At 36.9% G+C, this 19,735-nt stretch overlaps 1 protein-coding gene across 1 annotated transcript; it reads left to right on the forward strand.

Moving 5' to 3' along the window:
* The first annotated feature begins 11,863 nt into the window (after window positions 1-11,863).
* Window positions 11,864-14,676, forward strand: LOC144663456 (uncharacterized). Its single transcript, XM_078524417.1, has 4 exons — window positions 11,864-11,991; window positions 12,594-12,927; window positions 13,163-13,312; window positions 13,854-14,676. Exons 2-4 carry the CDS (start codon window positions 12,606-12,608, stop codon window positions 14,234-14,236), a joined length of 855 nt encoding a protein of 284 aa, XP_078380543.1. The 5' UTR covers window positions 11,864-11,991; window positions 12,594-12,605; the 3' UTR covers window positions 14,237-14,676.
* The last annotated feature ends 5,059 nt before the right edge of the window (window positions 14,677-19,735 follow it).

Raw genomic sequence — 19,735 nt, forward strand, 5'->3', positions numbered from 1 at the left:
CCTATATAACAAGGTCCTAGCGATATGAAAACAGTGAAAGTAAAAATGTGTTTTGTTTTGTTTTCTCGAAGAATGAAAATTCGACATCGTGCGGTGCAAAATTGTAGAAGCTAGTTCGAGAATAAACCAGAAATGAATAAATGATCGTACTCAGCAGTTCTTATTAACGGGTATCTGAAGGTCATGGGCCTCTCAGTCCAACATTCATCAAGACTCTCCATGATTACGCACAGTTTAAACAGTATAATCAGCCCATAACATTGTTTCTACTACTTATAAGCTAATTATGTGAAATCACAGGTATGGGAATGTAAGGGAAGTGGTCTGTACTGTCGTGAATTGTAATACCTGTTGTAAATTGTAATAACAGTTGTCGTGAATTGTAATACCTGTTGTAAATTGTAATAACAGTTGTCGTGAATTGTAAAAACGCACCTATCGCAAATGGTAATAACACATTGTCGTATTTTGTAATACTCAGAGCTGTCGTAAATTGTAATAACACATTGCAATGTTTTTTAATATTTTTTTTAAAATGAGAATAAGTAATCATACAGAAATCTCGTTGTTTTCTATGAGAAAAAACAGATCTCGTGGCTTAAATTTATTTTACTGCTTGGTATCGTCATGAGGGTTATTCAACATTATTAACCAACTTCTCACCGGAACTGCGACAAAGCACGTTAAAAGGGAACGTGAGGATACACTGTGATTCCTCTAGTCGGTCCTTACTAAGTCATAAACATATTTCCATGATATATATTTAGCTCGTCTTTAAAGTGTAAAGCCATGGCCACTCCCCCTTTTATCTCCCTTCGGTGTCGTCTGACCGTTAAAAAAGTAAACAAATTGTAAGAAAGGTAAAGTGACGAAGTCAACAGATTTATTAACGGCATTTCTTAACGCTAAATAGAAGTTTTGGCGGTTCTTCTTTCTTTTCTCCATGTTTTCGTTTGAATTTTACAACCACATCGACCTTGTCTTCCTTAATGTGCACTGGCGTCATATTGATTTTGTAACCAGTTCTTGTTTTTTTCCAGGCTCCGCGGCAATGATGCTGGGGTATCGGGCCACCAATTGTAATTCCAAACTCCTCCTATTTTCACAGTGATATTCAATAAAATAATTTTGTTTGGATAGTTTTTAATTTTATTTTGTTTATTTATTACTTTTTTAATTTTATTTTGGCTGGAATAATTGTCCGGCCGGTGAATATCTGCTTTTGTAATATTAATATTATTATCTGCGGAGAAAGGTTGAAGCTCTATTACTTATGAATAAATATTACCAATGTATACTAAAATCTTTAGGCAAACTGTTGTGACAAATTATATTGATGCAGGAAAAATAATTAATGGAATGAATAAATCATCCATGAAAAACCTCAATATAATTAAAACGTCAGACTTCAAGGGATACCTGCGTAGGGGGAAATACAGACTTATCACACGCACCTTATACGGCTGTACATAGGAAATAACGAACACTTCAGGCGCTAAACAGTCCTAGTCCAAGAGACATTCGTTGGCTCGACGCTTAAAATACTGAACGCTTGTTTCAACCAGGTGAGTTAAACTTCATTGCTCACTGTATTTTTAAAAACTGCATTTTGAATCCTTAAATATGTTACAACAGGGGGAAGATAATAAAGTGAGAAACCGCGTCTCGCTGGGTTTTCTTGCCGCAGCAACCAATTTGTATGCTCTAATTCTACAAGAAACTAGTAAGATTGTATCATAAAAGTCAAATTCCTCTGCCCCATAATTGCGTGTTAACGTACAGAGTATTTGGGCATCTAACAAGTCGTGTATCAATAGTTTTGCTCTTTATCTTGCTTTACCAACAGTCGGGGCAGGTCTTGGCATTTACATCCAAAGCAGAAATTTCTTTGCTATTTAACAATAACTTTCATAGCGAGCATTTGCAAAAACTTAATTAAATGTACTATACACAGCCCTGTCACAGTTCCTTAAATGTTTCAATTTCTAGAAATGGAACAGACTCACTAAACTTTTGGCACGAAACCTTTTTGTTATCTAACTAAAAGCATTTTGCTAAAAGGCCATGGCAAAATAACTCGATGCAAACAGAAAACATCTTCAGTAAACAAGCCACAAGACAATATAACAATATCAACACATATATTGTATTTTTTCTTTATAAATTTAGCTCTGCTGAACTTTGCAAAGCTAGGACGTGTAAGCTTAATGATTTAGTTCGGTTTAGGTCTTGTTTTAGAATCCGGAGTGAGCAGATGTTTTCATCCCAATTATTGAAAAATAAATTGAATATTGGATCATTAAACTGTCATCATTGGACACTAAAATTTAAAGTTGTCACGAACATTTTCGTTCAATTTGCGACTCCTGACGCTATTTTGAAGCTGAAAACACTCTCATTTTTTCTTATAAAGTAAACTTTTGCCATTGCATATTGGTTGCCTTAAAGCGAGAGCCGTACTTTTCAGCGAAACATTCCGTGTCTATTCTACGAGCGCAATGTTTTTCTTTAATACTCACATACCAGCTGTTTATTTTCAAACCAATAAACATATAAGATATACTTAACAAGTATTATCATACTCACACTTATTAATTTCTTGGTGGTGAGAAGTGTTATTAAGTAACCTGCCAAAACAAACATGCCCACTAACCAATTTACTTACTTACTTACTGCCCATCATGCCTGTGTGGCACATAGGGCAGCAAAACCAATTTATTACGCACTAATAAATCTTGAAGCTGCAAGATTATTTTGAAAAGACGCCAACACAATAGCAACAATGCATCACATCCATCCATGCATCGCTGAACCATTTTTCGACGCGCGAGTAGTAATTAAACAGAACTAATTATATTTATGAACTTTTTCCAAGTTGTACGTTTCTGGCGATGTGGGGCAACAAAACTTAAATGTAATTTTTTTTCCAAAAACATGTTAACAGAAACCTGTTAAGTCCAATTCAGATGCTAACTATAGAGTGAGAGGGAATGAATAATTAATCGTTTACAAAAAGACCTCATTAGATATCAGAAGTCCATGGACTTCCTTCAATGTGAATAATACCCTATTTTAGCACACCGTGACAAAGAATAAATGATGCAGAAAAAATAAAGGGAATGAAAAATTCATCCAAGAACAGCCTGATTATACTAAGACATCAGGCTCCCATATAAAAACAGGACGACCTAAACAAGAATAGATTGGAACAACATCATCCCACCACAATACAAGGGGATAGCTGTTGAGAGGTAAATACTGACTTATCATGCACGGCCGGCATTATACTGTTACGTTATTAACAGAAAATAACAGACTCTTCAGGAGCTTATTTCATCCAGGTTATATAAATCTGATTACTTGTACAGTAAACAGTAAAATCCCAATTTCTTGAACCTCAAAGGAAAATGAAAAATTAGTTCGAGAAATTGAGAGTAAATTGCAGTGATTTTTTTATTACAAACATAAGAAATGCTAATACTTGTCTTCAGTAGCTGAAGATATTTTTTATTTTGTAGGAGGTATCATAAATGGCTCGCCAACAGATTTTCGTTATCGCCGTGCTGTTAAAGGTGTCTTTAATGTTGTGCAAAATATCCAGACAGCAATGCGGAATTGACACTTACTCCATATATCAAATGATGCTTAGGGGCCACACCTTTCAGACTTTCAACGCTCAGCCACTTTCGACGGACTGCAGAGAGGCATGCAACTCTGACGTCAGATGCCAAAGTTACAACTACGTTTTTTTCAAAGACATATGCGAGTTGAATAACAGGACTAAGGAGGCCAGACCAGAGGACTTTGTTAAGGACAACGACATATATTACATGACGAAGGCCCCAAACAGAGGTAATACTTTCAAATTGTAACAATAACTTATTTTCAGTTATCGTTATTGATTGAAACTTGTATTGCACTATTTTTCCTGTTGTTGTTCCTGTAAGTGATTTACGATAATATATATTTATATTTAATATACAATCTTCGTTGACTGTCCAAAATCCACGCCATTGGTTAAAATCGATCACGTGATTTTTCTTTAACTGTCGTCAGCAGTGCGTTATTGACGATAATGCACAAAATCGTTCGTTATTGAAAATGTCTTCAGCTTCAAGGCTTGCAGAAGTGGACAAAAAATATATTCCTCAAATTATCAACAATTCAATACCAAAAAATACCAAAAGAAAACAACCTGGAGTGTTTTCATTTTCAAAGGTAAACTGAAGCTGAATTTTTTGTGTGCGATTGACTTGCTGGCTTGCAATTGTAAAACTCGCCTTGAACAAGCTTCCCGCTGACTGTATTTATGAAGGACTCCATTTAAAGAACAATTTAATGGACCATTTTAAGCTTTATTTATTTACAGATTATTTTGGATTTCTATATTATTGATCTTAAGCGGTATAATTATGTATTATTCAAATTCTTATTCATTAAAAGTCTAGTTCAAAGTTCATTAAATCGTTGTTTTGCTTGCAGTATACTCAGATTGTATATTAAAAGGGTTAGAGACTGTTAGTTCGTGTTTTGTTTATAAATACACGCACTTGATAAATAAACACTGAAGTATGTAAGCCTAGTTTCAACATTGCGTTCCATAAGGAAACAGATGTAATTTGACATCTTTGATCAGATTCACTCTTGTAACTTAAACTTTAACTTTAACTTTTAATTTGCCGAGTTTGAAGGATATAGCTGGGCTAGAAAGCGTTAAGTTATGTTTTTAATTTGCCCATACATTTGCCTGTATTTTTTCCGCATGATTGACGCTGTTCGCGGGAAAAATTATAGACAACACAAGTGTTACAATTTTTAAAACAAAGCAAAGATTTTCAATTTTCGAAACATGTTCAGATAATTGAAAAGCGTTGTTGTGTTTTTAACAATAATTTTCGCTTAACTTTCCTTTAACTATTCTTGGCTGCAGTTGCCTACTACGCACCTTTCTCGGACGAAAAAGACTGGAACCATGCGAACGCATCCTGCAAGGCCGACGGTGCTCAGTTGGTGAAAATAGAATCCGCTGACAAAAACGATTTCATTAAGAGTCTACTTGGAGAAGGGTATTACTGGATTGGACTAACGGATGCTGAAACTGAAGGTGACTGGAAGTGGTCTGACGGAAGTAACTTCACTGGGTACGCCAACTGGATTTCTGGTGATCCAAATAATTACAATAACGAGGACTGTGTTGGAATATTAAAAGGTGGGGGTTTTGATGGAGGGTGGTAAGACGACAAATGCTCTAACCTGAGAGGGTATATTTGCGAGAAGTAATCGAGTTACAATAACACAAAACAAGTAAAAACAAGCAGGAAAAACGTACATTTCATTTTTAGTATCTTTGCAAATGGGGCAATGTCAAGACGTTTTTATTAAAACGTCTTTGCAATGCACACTAATACAGGCGAATCTAATTACCTTGGAAAATAATTGTCTACTTTTCACGTAGCTTATGCAGATCAAGTTACTGCTCTTCTACGCAAACTAACCGCTTTTCACTTTTCAATTTGTAGTGTATATTAAATTGTACAAAATAGATTAGATAAAACGACTGTTTAATGTGATTGCTTTAAGCGTTCATATTTCCGCATCTTTCCTCGTTTTTGTAATCATATTTCGTTTTAGTAGTAGTCCAGGTAGTTAATGTTCTACCAAATTCCGTGTTTTGAATCGAACATTTTTTTTGTAGTTAAAAGGTGTAAGTCAGCATTTTTGATGATATGATTCATTGCTTAAAGATTTGATTCTTTAATCACTTGTTGTAACCAAGTTAATTTAAAATAGTCCATATATAGAGTATATATCTTCGGCTTTACCATAAACACGAGTGAGCCAGTGTTTTAGGCTGATTCATACATACTCACTCGTCTTTGCAGTTTAATTTTTATTAGATGATTAATTGTGTGTTTTAGTGTTTATGAACTAACTTTGCATCATTTCGCGTGCAAAGTTAGGACTTAGCTCGATGCTAAGTTGAATGCCCACGTTCATTTACAGACTTGAAAGTTACCATGACCTTATGCAGCATACTAATGAACACTCGATACAGCTTTCGTTTCATTTTTCGTTATCCACAGACCTCAAAAACTGAAATCACATTCCATGGTTCGAATTTTGACTCATCAAAGGAAAGGGTTTAGCTATAATCTTTTGCAAAAAGAGTTGACCCTCTTACGTCTATTTGCGTGACTTTGGAGTGCGCGTGACATTCATATTGTCTTACCCTCTCTCCCCCACACAATGTTGAACTTTGAAGGAATGTTCACTGAAACTTTTTTGCGCAACATTGGAATGGGGAGGGGGATAAGGAAGAAGGATCTGGTATATAACTCTGGAATAAAGCGTTAAGAAATTAGGGTATCCAATTTTGTACGAGTGTGCCAACAATTTTGCAAAGTATTGTATATAGAGTAGATAAGGTTGTTTTTATTGTTGTATTTAATCTAAAATGTTTAAAGTAACACTCTTGCAACTTGTTGCCGATTTAAAAGTTAACTGGTATTGCTGTGTTAGTGGCCAGATTGGAAGGAAGGTTCACGTGGAGTGAAACTGCTACTCAGTACTCCCTCCACACACTGTTTGCGAACAAGATATAGAACAAGAAGCTTGAGATCCTTAAAATCGGGCGGTTAATGGAAAACTTTCCGCTTTGGCTTGAAAGGCAGAGTACAGTACAGCAAAAAACCACTGGAAAAGTAGTCACTTTAGTAACACTCAATTGTAGGTTTGAGTAAGTCACGGTTTGCATGAGCTGTATAAGTCTGCATAACATTATATCTAGGATGTTGTCAAGATTTCATTTTAACTTAATTACATAATGGTCTAACTTATAAATATATTTTGCACAATGCAAATAAAAGATTGAACTACACGACTAGAGAGTATTATGGCTTATTGACTGAGTTGGAGGGCCGGACAAGAAAATATTTTGCTCGAGGTCAGGGAGGCCCGTGTCGCGCGCATTTTGAATAGCCAATGGTAGCTCGTAATTTGTTTGACAAGCCAGTAAAGTGCATTTGAACTGCGGTGGGTATACGAAGTTTTTGATCTTCCGTTAAAAGTGTCAACCAAATCTCCGAGTTTAAGCTCCATTCCAAGAAGTATTAAATCCGACTAAATTCCCTGTACATGATTGCAGTTATTAGAAATTTCAAAGGAAAAGTTTATAAAGACTACAACAAAGAGTTTGCACAACTCGTCTCAGCAAAGACCGAATTTACCCTGATTGAACAACTAAGCGACGTACGTTTCTTCTTAGCCGAAACTCACAATTGGTTTGAACGAGGGGATTAATTAATTTTCCTCCAAGAAAGATTTTGAATGTTAAAAACAACATTAGATCTTAATTTATGAAACTACATAAAAACTTGGAAAGGGGTTGTACTGGCAGTTCAGGATTTTGCTTCGCTTCGTTTCCCTTCGGCTTCGAGTTGTTTTGTTTACCACGGATCGTAGGATTCATGAACGTCTGCTGTTGCTGCTTAGTCCTTGAATAGACCTTATCACGGTTTTCGACGCCATCTTGACGAGTAGGCAAAGCAGGTAGAAATTACTCAGTGTTTGTATGGGAATCCGACGGCAAAAATCTTCTACAAAAATTGAATTTTGGACAACTCATGAATTGTAAAGTTAAGATACTAGGCAAAGGTTTTTATTTGCCGAGTTTGAAGGATGTGGCTGGGCTGGAAAGAGTTCAGTTACGTTTTTAATTTTTCCATACATTTGTCTGTATTTTTTCGCTTGACTGACGCGGTTCGCGGGAAAAATTATAGACAAATGTATGGGAAATAAAAAACCCTAATGAACTAAACGTTTTCTAGCCCAGCTACATCCTTCAACTCGGCGAATAAAAACTTTTGCCTAGTATCTTAACTTTACAATTCATGAGTTCTCCAGAATTCAATTTTTGTACAAGATATTTGCCGTCGAATTCCCATACAAACACTCAGTAATTTCTACCCGCTTTGCCTACTCGTCAAGATGGCGTCAAAAACCGTGATAAGACCTATTCGTTAGTTCCTCGATGATGCTAACCTCTACATTACAGTTGTTGTCCAAATTTTGCCGGCTTAAAATGCTCCCTGAAAACAAGCAGGAAACTATGTCATTAATCAGGTTAGTCGTAAAGATGTACTCGCATTTTGTTTGTTGTGATTTAAAAATAACACAGCAGAAAAGAGAAATTTGAGTTTATTTCGCATTTGCATTTTTTCGTCAATGTTTATCATGGCTACAAACCAGTATACGTCTTTGTTCAATTATGGTGTTTTTTGACGGCTTTAATTTCGATTTTGTTGTTGTCAGGAGTATTTCTTCATCATTTGCCTAGTTTAAACACGTTTTGGTTTAAGTTTTGCGCCTGCAAACTACATCGCTTTCTAGATAGTAAAGTTTTAATAAACATGTTGGACATTCTTTGCTTTTTAGAAAAATCTTAACTATCGCTCATCTGAATTTAAAGCTGTGAAATCAACTGGTTCCAATTCCAGCATCTCACGCCAGAAGCGGGGCCGTACGCTTTTCTAGTAGGGCCGTACGGCTTTTTCCAGCCCTGCTAGAGCGAGGCGTACGGCCCTCATACGAGACTTTTTTCATATGGTTTTCCAAGGAAATTGCGCGCGGGTCCGTACGGGTCATATGATAAAAAAAAAATAACACTTAGCAAAGTGCAGCATATTCGCAATACTTTAAAGGCGGGTTTTCTCCTGAAGGCCGTTTTTCCAACGCTTAAGGTGGTTGATAACGGTTTTCGGTATTTTCCAGCCCTTACACTTTTACAGGACAGTACTACAACTCTTTATCGTGTAACTACTAATGTCAAGAAAATGATCACAACTTACTGACCAATGATTGGGCATTTGTTTCAAATCATTACTATAATAGCAACTGATGAAGAATTGTAGTACTGACACAAAGTAAAAGGGCTGGGAAACACTTAAAACCGTTATCAGCCACCTTAAACGGAATATCTAGTTAGCGTTTCAAGGAATCCAAAAACATCCCGTATATCTATATTTTGCGGTTTTTTGTAAAATTTTATGTCATTTTTGGAGATGTTTGGAAGGCGATAGTTTTTCTCAATGGATCAGTAAAATTTAGACAAGTAAGAAATACCATAAATGATCTAATAAACGCCCACTCCCAAATAGACGCCTCATATCTAATAAACGCCTCCCTTGAAGTGTGAAGTTTGTATGAGCCGCCCAATAAACGACCCGTGTCTAATAGACGCCCCCCTGCAAGAAACATCTCAAAAACCAAGGAAATGCTCCATAGAGTAAAATAACGCAATATAGAAGCCTGCTGGGTCCTGTTGTGTCAAATTCTAGAAATAATCATGAGAATAAAAAGGAATGGATTATTGATTGTATTCATGCAAGACGATCAACATTATCAGATATTTGAAGTCCACGAACTTCTTCCAACATACTATCTTTTGCTGCACCATAACCAACATAATTATTTTACTTTTAACTACCTCATATTACCAACAATGAATATAAAATGTTTAGACAAACTGTTGTGACAAATGATAATGATGCACGAAAAAACAAAGAAATGAAAAATTCATCCATGAACAACCAATACAACTAAGATATCGTACTCCCTTAGAAACCTGGAAGACTTAAACTTACAATCAGTATCATCTTACCACGATGCAAGGGATACCTGCAAAGGGGTAAAATAATAACACTTCAGGTTCTTAACAGTCCTAGTCCAAGAGACATTCGTTGGCTCTACGCTTGAAATACTGAAAACTTATTAAATCCAGGTCAGTTAAACTTGAATTGCTCACTGTATTTTTTAATACTGCATTTTGAATCCTTTAGTAAATGTTACAACAAGGGGAAGATTGGAAAGTGAGAACAAGCGTCCTGTTGGGTTTTCTTGCAGCAGCCATCAATTTGTGTGCTCTACAACTACAAGAAACTAGTAAGATTGTCTCATAAAAACATATTTGGGCAGCTAACAATTCGTGCTCTTTATCTTTCTTTAGCAACAGTCGGGGCAGCAAACTTAATTATTTTATTATTACTATTCTAATATTCTATTCCTTTAAAGGAACAAATAACACTTAATTGCGAATTTAAGAAATGCTAATTTATCGTTTCGCGTTTTCAGTGGTTCCTCCTTCCAAAAGCTGAATCTTCGGTAGTTTTAATAAATATACTTTACTCATGAGCAGCAGTATAGCAGCCGTATCACAGTTTCTTTAATGTTCCAATTTCTAGAAATGGAACAGACCCACTTAACTTACTTACAGACCTACTTTACTTTACTTTTGTTTTAGAATCCGGCTGGAAGTGAGCAGATGTTTTCGGTATTGAAAAATAAATTGAATATTGGATAATTTAACTGTCATCCTTGAACACTAAAATTTAAAGTTGTCACGAACAGCTTCGTTCAATTTGCGACTCCTGACGTAATTTTGAAGCTTTAAAAGAAAAACTTTTACCATTGCATAGTGTTTATTCATAGTTTATTCTACGAGCACAATTTTAATACCATCCATTTATTTTCAAACCACTGAACGTATAAGATAACCTGAACAAGTATTATTATGCCCACACTAAATGATTTCTTGGTGGTGAGAAGTGTTATAAAGCAACCTACCAAAACAAACATACCCACTAACCAATTTATCACGAACTAATTAATAAATGCTCGAAGCTGGAAGAGCATTCAAAGCGCGAGTAGTGTGCAAAAGAGACTTGCTTCGGAAAGCGATTTCAAAGAAGAAAAAGGCCTCGCATTTAAATATTCCCAGCTTCGCCGCTTGTTGCTTGTAAGAAGCAGGTGAATCAAATCAGCAATTTAAGCATCACATATTTAAAAGCCGAAAATTGACTAAGACGAGTTCCGGCAGGAAACCAACAAGCCTGCCACAGTTAGTTGGCGATGTTAAGAGCCGCAAAACTAAGTATCAAATTAAGATACTGCATTTGAATTTATTCAAGTCTCCCAAATTTATAAAGTTGAACAGTAATTAACCCTATTCAGACCGGGGGGGGGCTTTTGAGGCCCGCGCTGACTTTGAACTTTTATAACTTTTTTAAGATTTAACCAAACGCTGCCAAACTTTCTGACTTTTTCGAAAATTTATCTGGCAACAATTTGGTAGGGTTAGATGATGTGTCAGGAACTTGACATCACCATGGCAACGGCATTTTGACGAGCATGTTTTCCCAAACTTGTAATTTTGCGTGTTTCTGTTAATAAAAATCAACTTAAATGGAATTATTTTTACATTTTTACGGGTTTAAAGCACATTTTTATTCATTTTGAGTACTTTGCAGTGATTTTTGGTGGTTTTCTGGCATTTTGGAAAAATTTTGAAATCCAAGATGGCGGATCCAAGATGGCGGCTGTTTTGACATCATGATGTAATTGTCACGTGATGTGACGTCACCATCCCACGTGACGTATACCAAAAGAAAGAGTTTTGGACGTACAATACATCCTATAAGTTTCATTGTGATTGCTTAAATATTCTGGAAGTTACATAGGGGGGGCTTCCGAAGCCCCCCCCGGTCTGAGAAGGTCCAAAAAAGCCCGGTCTGAATAGGGTTAAACAGAACTAAACATTCTTATAACCCGATCAGTGACACAAAGACATGGCTTTAAGTTCCTGGCGATGTGGGACAACAAAACTAAACATGTAATATATATTTTTTCAAAAACATGTTTGCAGAAACCTGTTGTGTCCAATTCAGATGCTAACTGTAGAATGACAGGGAATGAATAATTAATCGTTTACAAAAAGACCTCATTATATATCAGAGGTCCGTGGACTTCTTCCAATGTAAATAATATCATATTTTAGCACACCGTGACAAAAATTAATGATAAAGGAAATGAAAAATTCATCCAAGAACAACTTGATTATACAAAGACATCAGGCTCCCATGAAAAACAGGACGACCTAAAAAAGAATAGATTGGAACAACATCATCCCACCACGATACAAGGGGTAGCTGTTTAGAGGTAAATACTGACTTATCACGCACGGCCGGCGTAATACTGTTACGTTATTAACAGAAAATAACAGACTCTTCATGTGAAGTAACTTAGATAAGTCGAAGAGGCATTCTTTCCATCTACGCTGAAAATACAGAAGGCTTTTTTCATCCAGGTTATATAAATATGATCACTGTATTTTTTAAAAAAATTTGGTAATAAAGTTGTTGTTGTTAAAGACTGGATTTTCATGAACCTTTAATGTGTTTCAATAAGGGGAAAATTTGAAAGTGAGGCCGGCAGCAGGCTTTTCTTGCCGCAACCACCAAAGTGTAAGCTTTAAAACTACAAGAAACCAAAAATTACACCACAAAATCCAAATTTCCCCAGCCCGTAATTTATTTAAACGTGCAAAATATCTGAGCGTCTAACAAGTCGTGTACTTGTAGTTTTGATTCCCTGACAATCTTCCTTTGCTAAACTAACAGTAAGCGCAGCAAAACTAAGTAAGGCGTATATTACACATTTTTAAGTTACCGGGCTATTATAGTGTGCTACAGGCTATTACAAGCATAAGAAATGCTAATATTTGACTTCAGTAGCTGAAGATATTTTTTTTTATTTTGTAGGAGGTACCATAAATGGCTCGCCAACGGATTTTCGTTATCGCCGTGCTGTTCAAGGTGTCTTTAATGTTTTGCAACATCTCCAGCCAGCAATGCGGAATTGACACTTACTCCATCTATCAAATGATGCTAAAGGGCCACACCTTTGAAACGTTCAAGGCTCGGCCACTTTCGATGGACTGCAAAGAGGCGTGCAACTCTGACGTCAGATGCCAAAGTTATAACTATGTCTTTTTCAAAGACATTTGCGAGTTGAATAACAGAACTAAGGAGGCCAGACCAGAGGATTTTGTTAAGGACAGCAACAGATATTACATGAGGAAGGCTCCAAACAGAGGTAATACAACTTTTAAATTGTAATAATAACTTATTTTCAGCTAACGTTATTGATTAAAACATGTTGCACCATTTTTTCTGTTGTTGTTGTTGCTGTAAGTAATGTTACGTAATATATATTAATTTTGGAAAGTAAAGACTTAAAACGGTCTTAATGTAATTCAACAAAATTTAATAAAATGTCTGTTGCTTTGTAAATGACCGAATTCTAATAAGATTATTTCTTCTAATTCCAGTGCCCCTCGGTTCTATTCCCGGGCTGCCTGCTGATTCGTGTAGAGAGATCAAGGCGAGCGAAGGAGCAAAAGCGGTCAGCGGTGATTACTGGTTGTATTCTAAGATCTCAGGAAACTCCATTCTTGCTCGCTGTGACATGGAAACAGGAGGTAAGGGCAACTAACAAAAAGTCTACGTCGAGGCAAGTGGCCCATACCGTTGGAGCTTATCCCGGTTTCTGTAGCGTTAAGCCACTAGGGGTATTGCCACTCGTCCCTGGATGGGATGCTGGTCCATCACTTGCTTAACGTTATTCCCCAGCATTATTTCGCCTGTACCCATTTATACACCTGGGTGTAGAGAGGCACTATAAAAGTGTATACGTAAAGTGACTTGCCTAAGAACGCAACACAATGACCCCAGCCAGGGCTCGAACTTGGACCGCTCGACCGGAGTCCAGCGCGCTAACCATCAGGTCACTGCGCCTTCCGAGGGCAACTAATGTTCCCTTATATATCAAAAAAGAAAAGAGTCAATAAAACGTATTTTACTTAGCTTTACCAAATGGTCCTCACAGCACAAGTGTTTCAGTTATTTCTAAAACACAATAACGCTTTTCAATTTTCGAAACATGTTTCGAAAATTGAAAGGTGTTGTTGTGATTTAAAAATAATGTTTACTTAACTTTCCTTTATCTTTTCTTGGCTGCAGTTGCCTACCACTGTATCAATGAGTCATGTTACGCACCTTTTTCGGACGAAAAAGACTGGGACAATGGGAACGCATCCTGCAAGGCTAACGGTGCTCAGTTGGTGAAGATCGAATCCGCTGACGAAAACGATTTCATTAAGAGTCTAGTTGGCGAAGTGGATTACTGGATTGGACTAACGGATGCTGAAACTGAAGGTGACTGGAAGTGGTCTGACGGAAGTAACTTCACTGGGTACACCAACTGGATGTCTGGTGATCCAAATAATTACAATAACCAGGATTGTGTTGCAATAGTAAATGGAAATTTCTACGGTGGGGTTCGTGATGGAGAGTGGCACGACGACAAATGCTCTAACCTGAAAGGGTATATTTGCGAGAAGTAATCAAGTGACAATAACACAAACCTAAACAGGAAAACGTAAGCCTGGTTTTCACTAGCGATGCAAGCACAAACGCAAGGATAACAGCTTTTTTTTCTCCGTGAAAACGGCTTCAACTCAAGCAAAAGCACAAGCGCATTGCATTTGGATGCTTCTGCTTGTGCTTGCGGCAAGCTCAAACAAAAGGATCAAAATTTGTCCTTTTTGCGTGATCGCACTTGTGCTTGCGCTTGTGCTTGCGTCGCAAGTGAAAACCAGGCTGTACATTTCATTTTCAGTATCTTTACAAAGGGGCAATGTCACGACGTATTTATTAAAACGTCTTTGCAATGCACAACATTACAGTCAAATCTAAATACCTTTGAGTTTAATTCTCTACTTTTCACGTTTGTAGTAGCTTATGCAGATCGGGGTTACTTTTGTTTTACGTGATTTAATCGCTTTTCACTTTGTAGTGTATATTAAATTGTACAAAATAGATTAAATAAAACGATTTGATCTTTCATCGTTTTTGTAACCATAGTTCGTTTTAGTAGTAGTCCAGGTAGTTAATGTTCTACAATATTCCTTGTTTGAAATCAAACATGCTTTGGTAGCTACAAGAATTAAGTCACCATCTAAAATGATATGATTCATTGCTTAAAGATTTGATTTTTTTAAACACTTGTTGTAACAAAGTTTGTTTAAAATAGTTCATATAGTATATATCTATGGTTCTACCGTAAACACGGATGAGCCAGTGTTTAAGGCTGATTCATACATACTCGTATTTGTAGTTAACAGTAAAGTTTTATAAGATGATTAAGAACCATGTTATTTGAAGTAGTGTTTCCTCGTCACACGATTCAAATGCTTAAAATACTTACTAAAAATTGAAGAATTATGTTTTTAACTTTTCCTGTTCATGTTTACGACGATTAAAAACAAGAGAAAAAAGGATAGGTCACCATACTCGTTTGCGAGAGAATGGTGATTTACGTATACCGTATTTACTCGAATAAGCGCCGCCCCCGAATAATCGCCGCCCTCGAATAAGCGCCGCAATAAGGACAAAAAAATAGTTAATTTAGCGCCGCCCCCGAATAGGCGCCGCAGTCCCAATGCGGCGCTTATTTGAAGAATTTCGTTTAACTTAAAACGGCACTACAAAGCAACTCTAAAACAAGCTTGAACATTTCTTTGCATCAAAAGCGATGTTTTGCAGTTATGAGTGATTGTTTTATCGCTCTCCCATTAGTTTTTCTATTCAACACTTTAACAATACGTAGTTCTGTAAATGTTGCGAAGGCCGCAAACTTTGCCACGACAGCTAGCGCCACTTCTGTCTCAGCAAGAGACAAATACTGACAATCAAAAGACGCTCTTTTCAATAACTGTAAAACATAAGATTTTTTGTGGCGTCCAAATTTTTAATAAGCGCCGTCCTCGAATAAGCGCCGCACATGAGACGCGAAAAATTTAATAAGCGCCGCGGCACTTATTCGAGTAAATACGGTACCTCTCTGTCGAGATCTAGCCATAGAGATAAAGTCGCCCTTTTTTCATAAGACTACAAATTAAAGACATGTAAGTAATTAAAAGCGGGATGATACAGGGCTACTTTTACTGTATACGCTGTAATAAAAGATGGTATAAAAATTTTACTTGGCATAAATATTTTATAAATATTTTACTCGATTAGCTGCACTTTAAGCAATGATGTTTAAATAGAAATTCGGACCATTTGGTTCTAACTGTAAGCTTCTTGTTGTTAGGAGCATACAAATTTGGCGTTTAGTACAAGAACTGGAAGGCTGAGTCTCCACTTTTATCTATATCAATAAAGACTTGAGTAATTATAAATTTAGTACTTAAAAGTGGCATGGTATCGGCTGCTTACACTGCTTTTAATCATTACGGTGCACTTAAAGATGATATAAATATTTTACTCGACTTGTTAATTAGTTGCTCAAACATTCTTCACATTAAGGTATCAGTGTACCCCAAATGACCATCATGCGTTGGAGCTGCCTTACCGTCTGGTAATTAACGCAAACCCCAGCTAAGTATATATTTTCTGAAAGCTTAGGAAATGTAGATTACGGAGATATATTTACTTTAAGTAAAAATATTAATGTTATCCAAAAAGAGCGTGTTATTTCCAAAAGTACAGAGGCCTTTAAATCGGGTTCGTTTCCGGACAAATTTGAGTGGGAAAAAGCGATTAGCATCGCTATGTGTTCTTCACACATTTTTCTAAGAAACTGTGTCGGGGAATATTGATTACTTGTCTGGTTTGTTTTTGACACGCAGTTAAACTTTAAGAGTGCAAGGAACAACTATTCTCTGCGTTAAAACAGCCATAACTTTTGAAAGAGGAAAAAAGTTAAAATTCGCCGGCACAGTTTTGTTGCTCAATTGTCGGGCAACATTCTTGCCAAATTTCAGCGAAAATTGTTGAAACCCCATTGAAAACGAACTTAAAATGCGCGCCCCTCTCTTCGAAAATTTATTTACGAGATACGAAAGAAAATGTATTTTGGGGCGTACTTCCGCTTTTATGAGATTAATTACACAAGACGTGTGAAAATGACCACGCGTTGAGCGATAGAATGAAGGTTCATTTTACTTTAACAATAGAACTTGTTCAAAGCGGTGTCAGATGTTGCTTCTGGTCGGAAACAGTTTGTTGCATAATTTTATTTCTACCGCTTGCTTTATAACAATTTTCGTCTCAGTTCAACAGTTTTAGAAATGTTAAATTTAAAACAACAAAAACGTGGAGTCGCAAGCATCGTAAAGGTCCCAATGTAAGCCGAGCAACTGGTCGTGATGCCGGGTTGTGGCGTTACCGCTTTAAGCGGCGAAAATTAATTCGCTGACTCGCTATCTACTAGTGCATCTGCCAAATTTTTAGTCTTTTCTCGTTGTTGCAGCATTCTTTGAACATGAGAAAGGAATGGAAAAATTTGTCTTCTTTCACGTCTGAAAAACTATGCATTTTGCCAGCGCAAAACGCCCAAAGCATCTCCTCGAAAGAACTGTGATAATCACGCAACGGTAGATCGCTGCGCTTCTTTAGACAGCCTGTTGACAGCTATCAATATCAAATAATTAATAGCAAGAAAAGTTTTTTTGCTCATAACTTTGTGTAGAGTCAATCTTTTTTCATGCTCTTTTTTTTGAATGAAAGGTCTTAATGAGATCTACCCGAAAATACCAAAATATATTTTTCTTTAAAATGGTCAATTTTGGGGTACACTGATACCTTAAGCAATAATGGCTTTTTTTTACTATTTCGTTCCAGTTTTAAACTTCTTGAAGCCTAAGAGAATAAAGATTTTTGGATTAGCACAAAAAACAGATGACAGAGTATTCTACTTTTATCTTTATCACTTAGGAAGACTAAACATTACAGACAGTAATAATTATACATGTAAGTAACTAAATCAAAGTCTCTTCGAGATGTCGACGTTTTTACATGAAGTATGTAACTAAATCAAAGTCTCTTCGAGATGTCGACGTTTTTACACTCAAGCTGCGTTTTGTCTAGGCTCTGCGAGGGTCGGATATCAAGACCCAGGATTAAACAAAAGCCATATATACAGTGAATGCTTTCGAATTATATTTGAAGATGAAATACGAAAGAATTTTGCTGTCTTTGACTGAAATTCCACTCGAACTGCGTAGATACGATCGCATGTTGTAAAGCCGATTCATGCAACATTGCTGTCATTCCCTGTCAACGCGAGGTCACGTTCCTAACGACCTAGGCTGATGACGAAATAGAGTTGCGCTTACATGTAGCGACCAAATTTGGCCTAATTTTTAACCGCTCCTAAGCTAAAAGAAGCCCCCATCTCTTGCATTTGTTTTAACTTCAATAATATCTTTGAAAAGAGCGAGTTTTTTGGTATGGTTTATTTTTGACGTTTGTAATTTTTAAACGATGTAAGTGCTAGTGATTATTTATTCGTGTTTTAGTTACGCAATCCATTGTTTGTGCGACGCTTTTTATAGATCGCCTTTCAGACACACGTGCGTTGAGATAAGAAAGCTGACATGTCACTTTTAAAATTGTTATATAACGTTTGTAAATGTGACAAGTCACGTTTTTTTCACGAGATCGCAAGTGATCACCCACAGCGGAAAGTAATCCCTTGAGAAATTAAAACAGTCCCTTGATAAATTAAAAAAATCGCTTGAGAGTTTACAAATATGTGGTTCCAAATTTTGTCCACTAACCCCTATTCTACGTTTTTAGCTTGTAAACAAGCAAAAACGTCGAAAAAAGGGGGCATATTTGCGACTTACTGTTCATGTAATTATTTAGTAACTAAAAAAGGGGCATATTTAATTTGCTACTTACACTGTTCATAACTACAGTGCATTCATGGAACAAATATTATACTTAGAAAAATTAAGCTGCATGTATACTGTTTTAGCAGTATTGTCTTGGAAGATTCACCTGGGCGGGAAGGTTTCTAGTGTTCAGCCAGTTCAGTCCCCCCGGGGGGGGACTCCCATATGAAACGGACGGGGATGCTCGTCGGAAATTTTGAAAAGAACCCCTAAAAGAGACCAATCTGGGTGTGGCTCAAGCCTTTCTTGACCCCTAAAAGATACCAAAAACTAAAAATGGAGTTTATATTTGTATATTTCTTCGTGTGTAACCCTAAACGAGACCATTATGGCAAAAAATATTGGCATTTTGGGCGTTTTTTCCCGGAACACCCTAAGCGAGACCAAACGTCCGAAATTTACACCCCTAAGCGAGACGACGAGCATCCCCGTCACTTCCATATGCGAAACCCCCCCCCCGGGTCAGTCCCCTACAACTGAGTTGGCGCCTTCTTCAATTCTAACTGCCTATTGTAGCTTCGTCCATTTTGTTTTAGTTAAATTTTTGTGTAAACGAGTTCTGTACAGTTGTTGCCGAAGGCTGTGAACACTTCTCTATCAGTTTAGAATTTTTAAATTATTGTTCAGTAGATGACGGGGCCTCCCACTTCATCAATGTCACTATGGAAAAAGGAAGACTAAACATTAAAGCTGCCTCGTCCCCAGGCGCCGACGTTGAGGCGGTAAGGCGGGAAAACAGGGAGCGCGGGGATTGATGGTTAGGGAGCGAGCCGCGGAGCGCCTGGCAGATCTTGCATTCAATATGGCGGACCAAAATGTCATCAACCCTGAAATGTGTATTAAAAACAGCAAAAGAGCCGTCTATTTAGCATTTTTACAGCACAGAGCGCCTTGGACACATCTTTTATGAAAAATATTCTTATTAAGACGACGGACTTCACCACCATTTTCGCACGCTTCATGTCCCAGCTCAGCTTGAGAAGAGCCAGGAGGAGCATACGCTATACGAGGCACTCTGTGAAGTTAAAAAAGCTTTAAATCCTTTACGGCAAAGAGACGTTGAAATGTCTTATGACATTTTCCGAACTCCAAGAGAGACAGGTACTCATTTCCGTTTATCGAAGTTGTCTTGTAAATCCGAGTGTAAATGACAAGAAAATT

The sequence above is a fragment of the Oculina patagonica genome, chromosome 8 (assembly GCF_052425735.1).
Source record: "Oculina patagonica isolate OP01 chromosome 8, crgOcupat, whole genome shotgun sequence".
Taxonomy (NCBI): domain Eukaryota; kingdom Metazoa; phylum Cnidaria; class Anthozoa; order Scleractinia; family Oculinidae; genus Oculina; species Oculina patagonica.